Raw genomic sequence first — 12,821 nt, 5'->3', positions numbered from 1 at the left:
ACAGGGAGATCAGCTCGGTGCTTTGTGACCACCTAGAAAGGTGGGATAGGGAGGGTGGGAGACGCAAGATGGAGGAGATATGGGGATATATGTATATGTGGAGCTGATTCACTTTGTTATAAAGCAGAAACTAACACAACATTGTAAAGCAATTATACTCCAATAAAGATGTTTAAAAAAAAAGATTAAGTTATGTAGGATTTTAGGTATTCGATGAGAGGTAGTTTGTGTTATCTTAGTTGTACCTAAAGGTATGCATTTGAAGTATATTGCATGTATATAACTGCATCTGAATCTTTTATCATATATCATATATAACTAAATTATTTCCTGTAGCTTTCAAATCAAGGAAGAAGTAACTTACCTTACTGAAATAACTTGCTTTTAGAAAAACTTTTAAATTTTGTTTCTAATGGTTCTCATCCTTTTCTTAAATGTGTTACTGTTTGATTTCTAAGATTAAAGCCATATTCTTTGAAAAGTGTTGATTAACTCTGAGAATTATATTTTCAAGCTTATAAGCATATTGACATCTCTAATACTATTATAAAAGTGATCTTATTTCTATTTTCAGTATTGCAGGGGGTCGGATACTCTCAGTGATAAAGATGCAGCTGATTAAAGGCCAGAACAGCAGGGATCCTTTTTATAAAGCAGTAGAGGAAGTTGCTCAAGACTTGGATTTGAGGATTAAAAGTATTATCAATTCTCAACAAGGAGATTTAGCTCTTAGTACCACTGACATCAGTCCTGCACGGGTAATGAGGTTTTTATTTTTCATTATCCTTCTGTACAAAACATTATATCTTCTACTTGCTGTAGAAGTGGTTTACAATTGCTACTTAAGTCAGAAGAATGTGTTTCCTCTGTTATAAGATGTTGAAAATATAAGTTTCTCAATAGATTATGCAGGATTATGTTCGACTTGGGTAAATCATAACCTCTATGAGCCAAATTGTCTCTGTTTGTTAAAGAAGCACATTGGATAATCTTCAGTATCCCTTGTAGCACTAGAAATTTATAGTTCTTGATGCATATTAAGGTGTTTTGTCACATTTTTCAATAATTATTTTTATAAAACAATTATTTTCCCATTTAATCAGGTATAAAATAAGAGTCTGGTGTCTCTGGTTATGACCCCAGTACTAGGCACTCCATAGAACAACAGCAGAAATAGTTTCTATTCAGCAGTTTATTTTTCTTTTATAGAATTTTTCTATTTCCATGATCTCTTATTTACTACCTCCATTGCCGGTTTACTGCAGACATTAGGAATTTTTCCTATACTTAGTAATTGTTTAATTATATATTCCAGAAAATTTACCTCTTTCTTGTTTTTCTTATATAGATAGTCAGACATTATAAAGTATTAAAACTATAGTTTTATAGGAGAAATTGACTACCATGTTTTTAGTTCTAGAACAGAATTTTGGAGTACGTGTTATAGTAATTCATTTGTTGCAGTTTAATTGTTCAGGTAACAAAATCCCCTTTTTATTAGGTATAATTGTGATAGCCCGTGTATAAAGAAAGACTTTTGCTTACTTTTTATGATTCACTTATTTTTCCGCAGCCCTCGGGCACTATTTTCTATAACAATGCGTGTTTTTAGTTTAACTTGAAGGCGGGACGTGGGGAAGATTCTGAATTATTTCCCCACATATTTCATGTGTGTTAACACTTCCTATGACAGCTTGGCTCAAATGACAACCAGGTTTTATTATAAGTATAAATCAGGAACTGTCACAACTCAGATAATTAAGAGCACCAATCTCTCCCATTTCCTGTCACAAGAAATAAAGATGCAGACAACCTGGTTCTTAATTTTATGTTTTCAACCAAATTAGACATCTTTGAAAAATACGAATCAGTAATTCTCAATGAAGTTAGTATTAAACAGTATGGACTTCTTTGGTACTAATGAAAAATATATGTCAAGCACCAGATTGTGATAGGCAATTTGTTAAAATTCTGGTGTAGGTATACATTACAGTTCACTTGGTAGCCTGAGTCAGCCAAGTAGAGAAAGGAGGCCAAGACCATGTTGATGAAACCTGAGGAAAGTGGTACAACTATAACAGATGCCCTCAAAAGGGCGACTCTGATATTTAAGCACAGTGTCCAACAACCCTATGGGTTAGGCACTCTCATTATCCCTATTTTACCAATGATTTAACTGAGGCACAGTGAGGTTAAGCAACTTTCCCAGAGGTTTACAGCACATACAACTGGTTAGTTGGTATGAACCCGGCCAGAAATGCCATCAGAGTTTGTTCTTACGTGTGTCTATGTGTAATATTATCTTATCATATATTTTCCCTATTCTTCTATCTAGTTACTAAGTTTTTCCAGCTCTCTCCCTTTTAATCTGCTTTTTCTTTATCTCCACAGCTACTGTTTTAGTTCACTGCTACTACCTTCTTCATTTCTGAGCTGGACTATTACAGTCTCTTAATTTGTGGTCCTGTCTCCAGATTTAATAAGAGTCTTACCCTGGAATATAAATATTTGACACATTTCCATCATTGCTGTCATTTTTCTAAATGTAAATAGTATCATTTTATTTCCTTGCTTAATAAAGGAAGAGATTTTAACCTTGTAACAGATTGACTTATAACTTCTTTGTCTGATATACAATGCTTTCCCAGGCTCATTTCACATGACTCCCTCTCTGTTACCCTGTTCTTCAGCCATTTCATGCCATGTAGTCTCTGAAAATACCATGTTCTCTCTTACCCCTTTGTGTCTCCTCTATGAAGCCATCCTTGATCCCAGGGTAAATTGATCATGACCTTCTGGTGTGCTCCCACTGCACAATTTATACATTCTTTTCGAAATAGCACTGAGGGGACTTCCCTGGTGGCTCAGTGATTAAGAATCGCCTGCCAATGCAGGGGACACGAGTTTGATCCCTGGTCCGGGAAGATCCCACATGCCGTGGAGCAACTAAGCCCGTGTGCCACAACTACTGAAGCCCGCACGCCTAGAGCCGGTGCTCCACAACAAGAGAAGCCCACGCACTCGAACGAAGAGTAGCCCACACTCGCTGCAACTAGAGAAAGCCCGCACACAGCAACGAACACGAACACGCAATGCAGCCAAAAACAAACAAACAAATAAATAAATAAATAAATAAATTTATTTTAAAAAAAGGAAATAGCACTTAGCACTCTGTAAAGCCATTATTGGTTACTTATTTACTTTATAAAAGAACCTACGGGTTCCTTGAGGCACTAGTTTTTACCTTTGTAGCCTTAGCTTCAAACACAATTCTTGGGACTTAGTATGTGCTTATGGGTGATTACTGAATGAATGAAGGTCAACTAGTTTTTTTATTTTTGCATTTGAGTAGATCTTTACAGCCATCTGTGGGGTTGGTATTCAGATCGCCAGAATCTCACTTCTGGTATAAGAGAGAAAAAATATTGGTATACAAAGAGGTTAAGTCACGAGGCTGAGATCACATAGATTGTAGCTAAACTTTCTGACTTAAAGCCTAATGTTATTTTGACGAAAATCTAATGTCTTCCTTTGATGATACTATTTTCTATATTTTTTGTGCTTCTGGAGGTTCATAAGATTGATTTTATTATGGCTTGAGGGATAAATATTCACATGCCTTAGAGCCACTTCTCATGGCTGATTTTTTAATAGCTTAATAGAAGAGGAAGGAGAACAATAGCACATGAAATGGAAAAGAGTGGCTGATTGACCCAGCTGGGGTGATTATTACATTTATTTGAAATTGTTTCTTGTTCTAGCCAAAATCTCATGCCATAAACCATGGCACTGCATACTGTGGCAGAGATACTGTGAAAACTTTACTAGTTCTTTTGGATGAAGAAGCAGCCAGTGCTCCTACCAAAAACAAAGCAGAGCTTTTATATGACGATGAAAACACAATTCATCATAATGGAACTTCTATTCTTACACTTTTTAGGTAAGTAATGTGGAAGTTATATGTATGTGAATATTAACTTAAGTCTATAAAGGAAATTTTTGAAAAAAACACCTCATTTGTTATAAAAGAAATACATGCTATGGTTAGGAAACTTGGGAACTACAGAAAAGTATGAAGAGAAAAAACAAAAGTTAGTTAAAGGGAGAGTGAACATTTGAATGTGAGGGAGTTATATATAAAAGTAATATTTTGTGAGAGTATGACTGGTGTTTTTTGTTTTTGTTTTTTTGTTCTTGTTTTTTGCTTTGGAAATATTTGTATAGATATTTGTGTCAAAAACTTTGCTAAATGCTTTCACTTATATCAGCCCTCACAGCAATCTCTTTTAGTAGTATCCCCAATTTATAAGTGAAGAATTAGAGACTTGAGAGAGATAGTAAGCAATTTGTCTAAGTTAGCAAGCAGCAAAGGTGTCTTTCTCCAGAACCTGAGGTCTCTGCTCCAAAGATTGTGCTATTTTGCCTGAGAATAGGAGAGTTGGTATACACCAGACTTAACACTGGAATTGACATTTACTTGTTCTTCATCGCATTATGAAGAAAATACTAAATTACTGTTGGTATTCTGTGCAAGACATTGATACTCACCAGTTTTAACAACAATTCGGTCAAACACTGAGTTGGTGATATTTTTAATTAATGAACATTCATTTATAGAAACATTTAAAATTTTAGAACAACCATTTAAAATTGTATTATTACATTGTGGAGGATTTTTTTTTTAAATTTTTATTTATTCATTTATTTATTTATTCATTCATTTATGGCTGTGTTGGGTCTTCGTTTCTGTGCGAGGGCTTTCTCTAGTTGTGGCAAGTGGGGGCCACTTTTCATCATGGTGCGCGGGCCTCTCACTGTAGCGGCCTCTCTTGTTGCGGAGCACAGGCTCCAGACGCGCAGGCTCAGTAATTGTGGCTCACGGGCGTAGTTGCTCCGCGGCATGTGGGATCCTCCCAGACCAGGGCTCGAACCCGCGTCCCCCGCATTGGCAGGCAGACTCTCAACCACTGCGCCACCAGGGAAGCCCAGGATTTTTACAAAATTGTCCTGTTTGATCTTTTCTATTTTCTGCTTGAGCTACTTTTTAGAAATCTGATTTTAGTCTAAAATTGTTCATGTCTATCTATGATTGTTTCCTGTGCTTCACTATCTTTTCTCTTTAAAGAGAAACTTTATAATGCTCTATCATTCAGTGTTGTCTTCTAATTCCTTTGCAGTGAAAATTTATTTTATCAATGATTTACTTATACCCTGTGTTGGAATCCCAGAAAAGAGTATAAAGAAAATGAACCTTTGTTTTTTCCTCCTGTCAACTTACTTCTGTTTAACAAAGTTTGCTTTTAGGTAGAAATATAAATGATTTAGGTTTTCTCTTAGATTGAATTCTGTCATTTTCTTAGAGAAAGTTATTTTGTGTTTGTAGGATTTTCTAAATAAAATTAATCCCCACATCCATTTTAAAGAGGTATTTTTCTATACTCAATCATGTGGCCAAACACGTTTATAGTTACCTTAGCATTTTCAATTATTGTGCAGACAAGTACCAGTCCATGGTAAAGTATATTTTTAATGGTCTGCATTGAAATGATAAAATTAAGGACAATGTATATGAATGTAAGTCAGTGTAGGGTTATAAACTAGTCTTTCTTAGAATAGACTATCCTTTATTCTTTTTTAAAAAAATAAATTTATTTATTTAATTTATTTATTTTTGGCTGCTTTGGGTCTTCGTTGCTGCACACGGGCTTTCTCTAGTTGTGGTGAGCGGGGGCTACTCTTTGTTGCGGTGCATGGGCTTCTCATTGCGGTGGCTTCTCTTGTTTCAGAGCATGGGCTCTAGGCACACGGGCTTCAGTAGTTGTAGCACGTGGGCTCAGTAGTTGTGGCTCGCGGGCTCTAGAGTGCAGGCTCGGTAGTTGTGGCTCACGGGCTTAGTTGCTCCGAGGCATGTGGGATCTTCCCGGACCAGGGCTCCAACCCATGTCCCCTGCATTGGCAGGTGGATTCTTAACCACTGCACCACCAGGGAAGCCCCCTTTATTCTTATGTAATGGCCTTTTGACTCAAAGGGGTTATGACTCTGGCTCTATTAAGCTAAAAAGGAATTTACTGAGGAATCCATGTTTGTCTGGCTCCAAATTGCCAGTGTCTCCTTCTCTATCGTGTCTTCTCTGACCCTCCTATTTCTAAACTATGCTTTTCTTTTTTGAATTTCCCTGCTATGGCATCTGTCCTTTTTTATTTTGAATTTTAGTTATGTGGATATCTTATTTCCCTTACTTAGATCAAGATGCCTGAATTCAGAGCCAGTGAATGAATGAACTTTCTATTCTTCACAACATCTTATACAGTGCCTTACATATAGTAGAAGCTCAAATATTTAGTGACTGAATTAATTAATTAAGCAAATTATTAGTATTTAGAACTCTCAGAATAGGAATATGGACACTTTTAAATAGTATTGTAAGCAACTAGGTTCAGTTGTTCAGAATAAACTTTTATTCTCTAACTGCTTTTGGGTAGCGGAGAGGTGTAAACTAGTTTAAAAGCTACTTCGGTTTATAAATTTTTGCTTTTTTTGGACTAGATCTCCCACACAAGTGAATAATTCATCGATGAAACCCCTAAGGGAACGTATCCATATGTCAGTGCAAGAGAAAACAATTAAGGTACAATTTAATGTATTGTCATGAAAATGATAAAAATCGGTTTACTTTTAGAAGAATAAATATATAAAGCTGATCTGGGTATTATAAACATACATTATACATGGAACAATAGGGATTAAATGGAAAATAAGTTATGACAGTTGACATACGGAAACTTTCCTTTTAATACAATCTTGTCTAATCTATCTCTGGTTTATTCAATACCTTGGACCTGAAAGAAGGAAAGGAATAAGCACCTGCTATGGTAAGTGTTCAATAAATATGTGTTCAGTGAATGAGGGGGAAAATAAAGAGGACATGGTTTTCTCATTTACCTTTCTAATATCTTAAACTGAATCTTGAGAGTCCATATAATTTCAGTTTTGTTCCCATCTGAAGACATATGGCAGAATATAATTGATTTTGGATTGAGACAAGGAGAACATTTCACATTGTTCATTGACTAGAGCTATTCTTTATATTTTCACTTGGTTTGAACTGAGTATCCCAGTTCTCATTTGAAACATTTGTGCCTATAAGTAGTCAATAACATGTTTTCAGGCACTTAACTTTTTCTTGGTCTTATTTTTCAAAAAAGAAGCTTGTTTTTAACTCATTGATTTATTCAGCATACATTTATTGGGTATCTGCTATGTGCCAGACACTGTTCTATGGTTGGGAATTCATTCATTTGTTCAACAAAATTTTCATGTAAAATTTACAATTATCCTTAAATTATCAAATAATTATTCATCTTTTGATATAACTTTGAGAACTCTAATTTGTTCTTTATATTCACATTTGGAAAGTCAGTCCCAATTAGCAAAGCCTTTAGTTATCTGTTTCTTCTACATACCCCAAATCCATTTAGTTTATTTAGATGAATAAGTCTTATCTTCCTATTGGTTATTAGTAGCTGTTAGTAGTTAACATCTATGGAATACATCATTGATTTTTATATAATTTTTCTGTGAAAAAACTTGTCAATTCTTTGTTATATTAACCTAAGTACTTGTAGTCGAGGTGTAAGATTTTTGAAAAAACATCTATCCTTTGGACTTGATTAGAAACAGAAATGTAACAAATTCTTTAATTTTTCCCTGCTATGGCTACTGACAAACTTTAATATTTTCATTTAAAAATCATTGGGAGATGCAAGAGGGAGGGGATATGGGGATATATTTATACATATAGCTGATTCACTTTGTTATACAGCAGAAACTAACACAACGTTGTAAAGCAATTATACTCCAATAAAGATGTTAAAAAAAAAATTCAAGTAATACTATTAAACAGTGAAGTAAATATCTGTAAACTACTTAGAAAATTGTGTGGAACCTAATAGATTAACGATAAAAGTTATCTTCCTATGCAATCTTCTATATGTAATAAATTCAGGTAAAAATTTAAAAAAATAAAAATAAAGATCATTGGGATATTTTGTTAAACTAAGTAAATCAAAATGAAAAGATCTGTCTGAATAATGAGAAGGTGTTTTTAGAAATTGGTAAGAGTCAACTAATTACTGTAAAATTTATGAACAAATTTGTAAAGTTTTGGGAGGTAGAAGAGACAGTATCTGATTCAGTCTCATTTATAGATGAGGAGATCAAAATCCTTGAGAAAGCACCTTATCCAAGATATTATAACTACCAGGAAATATTTTATGCCATTGTGCAAAGCCATGGATAAATACTAATGAGACTATAATTACATTGCTTCCATTACTTGATAGTGGAGCTGGCTTAGTCCACATAGCTCTGAAACTAAATGGCAATAGAGAAAGGAAGGAATTGGTGTTTATGGTTATATTTTATAGTACAGTACTCTTTATGAAAGCAAAGTGTGGAAATAATTGGTTTAGCCAGGTAAACAGCTGAACCATGGCCAGATCGAGTACTTGCTGGAATAACAAAAAATGCTGCTAATATTTACTACTAAGTAACTATGGAAAAGTAGTTTAACAGCTTGTTACCTTATTATCCTGTTACTTTTTCTCTTTTGGCATTTAATTCTCTTTTTAATCATGGAAAGGATATATGATCTACACTTGAAAAACTGTCTTGGAAAGACAAAGGTAGATACTGTTAGAGAACCTAGAATTTTGATGTTGTAGATCATACTTGATTGTGAAATATCCATGTCATTATTATTTGGGGCAAATTAACTTTTCTTGGATTTTCATTTCCTTGTTCATAAATAGAAATAGGCACTCCTGATCCCCAAATCCTATGAAACCACTTTGGAAAGTGTTCATTAACTCATTTGAAATGCTCAAGTTTTATTTTCTACTGTAGCTTATTTGGAAAATTGTCTATGGTGGTCAAATAAATTCCCCTGGGAAGGAAATTAGAAGGTTCTTCCTGAACCTTCATGGGTTTGGTAGGAACCTTTAGAGAATGCTTTCTTCCCATTCTTACCCCAGTTTCCAAGAGATTTATGCAAGTACCTTCATACCTTTTTATTATAAGATCTTTCAAGGAGACATTTACCTTCTTAGGTCCCTGTAAATTAATTAGTTTTATTCCTTCTAGCTTGATTTAGCCGTATTTTGCTTTTCAGACACAACTGATAAGTTGTATATACATATCTTTTCCTTATTCTGAGTCTAGTGTTTTCCTCCGTATTATATGTATGTCTGAATAATCATCACCGTTAACTAACTTAATAACTTAAGTCAGTGGATCAGAAAAATACTAGATCTTTAAAAGTTGGCATAGTTGGGACAGTGAAAATTAGGACATAGGTCGTTGGAAAAAATAGACTGGCTCTAACTCTGGTACCTATTATAAGCAGCCGGGCAGTACAGTGCTCATGGTGTTGGAAAATTAGACATCCATGTTTAACCTTTAGGGTATTCCAAAACTGAGTATATCCAAATAAAATGGTGTATTGAGTTCAATTAGAATTTCCTTCCCCTAATACTTAAAATGAGTACAAAATAGCAAAAACTAGCAAAAATATTCACCAAGAGCAAACAACAGAAAATAATTTAATTGGATACAATAAACTTCAGAAATGATGGCCAAGGAAGGAAACTGAAGATTTCAGAGGGAAAAGGCACAACATGATTTAGCAACTTAATCTAGCCCCAGTCTCCACATAGTGTGCTAGTGAGTTGACAAAGTCCTGAGAATTATCACTAAAATATTTCCAAAACTGAGAAGCCAACTGTGTGTTCTTTTTATTTTCTTTTTAGAGAAATAGTAGAAGTGGCAACTGCATAGTAATGTGGAAAATGAACTCTGGGATTTACACATTGACACAGTGAAGGCTCTAGTGCTGCATACTGAATTGTGGAAATTATCCAAATGATGCCCTTCCATTTGAATGAAATACAGCCTCTAAGTAGAGGGACTTTTTATAGTACATATAATACATAATAAATTCTTAGAAGAAAGTGAGGAACCAACCCAGAAATTTTTTCAGATTGCCTATCTCCTCAACTGAACATTACTTTTGCCTCCACCGTTCTTCAGGCTACAGAAAAATGAGGGATAACAGAAAATATGCAGCCTTCAAAATGTAACTGAGGAGCAAGTAAAATGCTGTCAAATAAGGAGGAAACAGAATCAAGAAATCACTCAGACTTGGAGGCTTCTGTTTCTAACTAGGATGTAGTCGATCATGGCAAAATACCATTTCTGCTACAATAACAAAATAAAAGGCAAATAAGTTGGGGAAAATATATTTAAAAGGCATAAGAAAGCTATGTAAGCAAAACAGTTTAAATAAACTAAAAATCTGGAGAGGGTAAAGTTCTTCTGAGGTGAACAGTCTATTATCAGAGTTTTCTTCCCTGGGATTATTTTTCCAATTTTGGGTATGAGCCAAGGATTGATCTTGGCCCATGTAAAGGAACTCACTGACGGAAAGAGGAACTAACAAATATTTTGGTGTCTTGAGGGGCTGGCAACAATTTGGAAACTTTGGGGCTCTGAATGCACAGTTATTTCTACCTACGGCACCTATGCTGAATTTTGGAGCTGAGTGGGAGGTTAAGGAGCCTCAATCCAGTATACTAAAATCACCTGTGGTCTTGCAGTAGCTCAGAAGACAAGGCTCCTCTTGAGGAGTGTGACCTGGCTCAAACACATGGCTGTTGCCTTTTCAAGATATTTGCCACGTTTGGAATTGAAGTGGGTTGGGGGACCAAAGAACACAATGTAGAAACCTTTGAAAGACAGACTGAATCCCCCAGACTTTCAGGTCAGAGGTGATAGAGATCCACAAGGCTCTCAGTTGAAAGCTTGGGAGGGACATTCCCGAAGAAGAGGTTAAGAACCAGAAGTCAAATACGAGTTATGACAACTGCAACCCAGCTTTGACTCAGGTCAGTCCCTGTCGGCATTGTGGTTATCAGCCCCTCTCTGTGTCTGCCTAACAGAGACAAGGGAAACCTTTCTTGATAGAAGATTTCATCTGGAGCCTCTATAGTTCCTTTATATACTGGACATGAGAAGAGACAGGAAGACTTGTCCTTTAATCAAGAGAAAAAACTAACAATAGAGGCAGACTCACAAATGACCCAGCTACTGGAATCAGCTGACAAGGAATTAAATTTTTTTTTAACATTTAAAGGTAATTAAAGGAAAAGGGCAAAATGGATGAAAAATTGGGAAATTCCAACAGAGAATCAATTTTTAAAATTTTTTTCTTTTTTGGCAAGCTGCACAGCTTGCGGGATCTCAGTTCCCTGACCAGGGATTGAACCTGGGCCATGGCAGTTAAAATGCCAAATCCTAACCACCAGACCACCGGGAACTCCCAAGAATCAAAAATTTTAAATCAGAACCAAATAGACATTCCAGAACTGTAAAAACATTATCTAAAATTAATAATTCATTAGGTGAATTTATTTATTTATTTTAAAGATTTTTTTGATGTGGACCATTTTTAAAGTCTTTATTGAATTTGTTACAATATTGCTTCTTTTTTATGGTTTTTTTTTTTTTTTTTTTGGCCCCGAGGCATGTGGGATCTTAGCTTCCCAACCAGGAGTTGAAGCTGTACTCAGTGCATTCAAAGGTCTTAACCACTGGACTGTCAGGGAAGTCCCTAGGTGAATTTAATAGTAGACCAGACATAGCATTAGGTAGCATAGTGGACATGAAGATAAGTCATTAGAAAAAAGTCCAAACTAAAACAAAGAGAGACTAAAGAATAAAAAAGCAGAAGAGAAGAGTAGGACACAGAAAATGTCTAACATATGCCTAACTGGATCCTCAGAACGAGAGGAGAAAATAGGATTGAAATAGTATTTGAAGATACAATGATTGTAATGTTTTCCAAAGCTTAATTGGTCCTTTCACATCAGGTAGTAGTTAGAAGCTGTGAGGAACAGATGTGTGGTTTCCTTTAATAATGTACAGTTGCATATGGGTTCCAATATTATGGACCCAGCAAACTAAAAAATGTCCCCGAGTCCTTTGAAAATTCATCTGCCCTTCATGTATGTGCCACAGGACATAGATTGTAAAGCTTCTTTCCAGAGCAGTGTTCTCCAGTAGAACTTCTGTGGAAATGTTCTGTAATTTGCTCTATCCAGTACTGTAGGTGCTAGCCACGTGTAACTATTGAGCACTTGAAATGTGGTACTGCAACTGAGGAACTCGATTTTTAATTCTATTTAATTTTAATTAATTAGCTACACATGGCCAGCATGTTAAATAAACAGTTGCATTTCTAGTGGATTAAAGAGACACACAAATGCAATAACTGAAAACCCATAATAAGTAGGGGAAATGATGCTCTGACCATGAGAGATTAGAATAAGTAGGATTTAAATAGGGAGAGAAGATGGAAGAGAACATTTCAGGTGGAGCAAACAACCTGATGAAAAAGTATTAGATTGTCTTACCTAGTATAGGCTGTGCATTCCATAGTGAACAAAATAAGTGAATAAATAATGTGGGGCAAGGTTAAGGAAGGTGTGGTTTTTGTGGTTTTAAGGAACAGTTACTTTTTGTGGGGCTTATTGTAAGGATATGTGCATGAGAACCTAAGAAAGGTGGAATATTTAAGAACTTGAAAGGAATGGTGGATATAATGGGGCTTAAGGACTTCAGCTGCACGCTTCTCTGTACTTAAATGTGATGTAACTGTGTGTATACCTCTCTCTTGTTTCTGTGCCAAATGGTTTTCTTACTCTATTGAACAGAGTAGAGTTTACTCTGTACTTGTTTTTCTATTGATATATCAGAGCTTTGTCCT

General features: G+C 35.3%; 1 protein-coding gene across 8 annotated transcripts in view; it reads left to right on the top strand.

Moving 5' to 3' along the window:
* The window catches only part of PARPBP (PARP1 binding protein), a gene marked incomplete at its 3' end in the record, with an annotated part of 113,378 nt that overhangs the window by 56,280 nt on the left and 44,277 nt on the right, over positions 1-12,821 (top strand). For 4 of the 8 annotated variants that reach the window (XM_082419432.1, XM_082419434.1, XM_082419433.1 and 1 more), the window contains 3 exons: positions 575-758; positions 3,762-3,940; positions 6,548-6,629. In XM_082419432.1, coding sequence (XP_082275558.1) covers positions 575-758; positions 3,762-3,940; positions 6,548-6,629 — 445 coding nt within the window. Of the gene's footprint in view, positions 1-574; positions 759-3,761; positions 3,941-6,547; positions 6,630-12,821 lie in introns of those variants that run through there. The other 4 variants (XM_082419438.1, XM_082419437.1, XM_082419435.1 and 1 more) reach the window with 3 other exon arrangements.

The sequence above is a fragment of the Balaenoptera physalus genome (assembly GCF_965194825.1).
Source record: "Balaenoptera physalus genome assembly, chromosome: 13".
NCBI lineage: Eukaryota > Metazoa > Chordata > Mammalia > Artiodactyla > Balaenopteridae > Balaenoptera > Balaenoptera physalus.
Note: the sequence above shows the minus strand (reverse complement) of the source record. Positions and strands in the feature narration are given on the sequence as shown.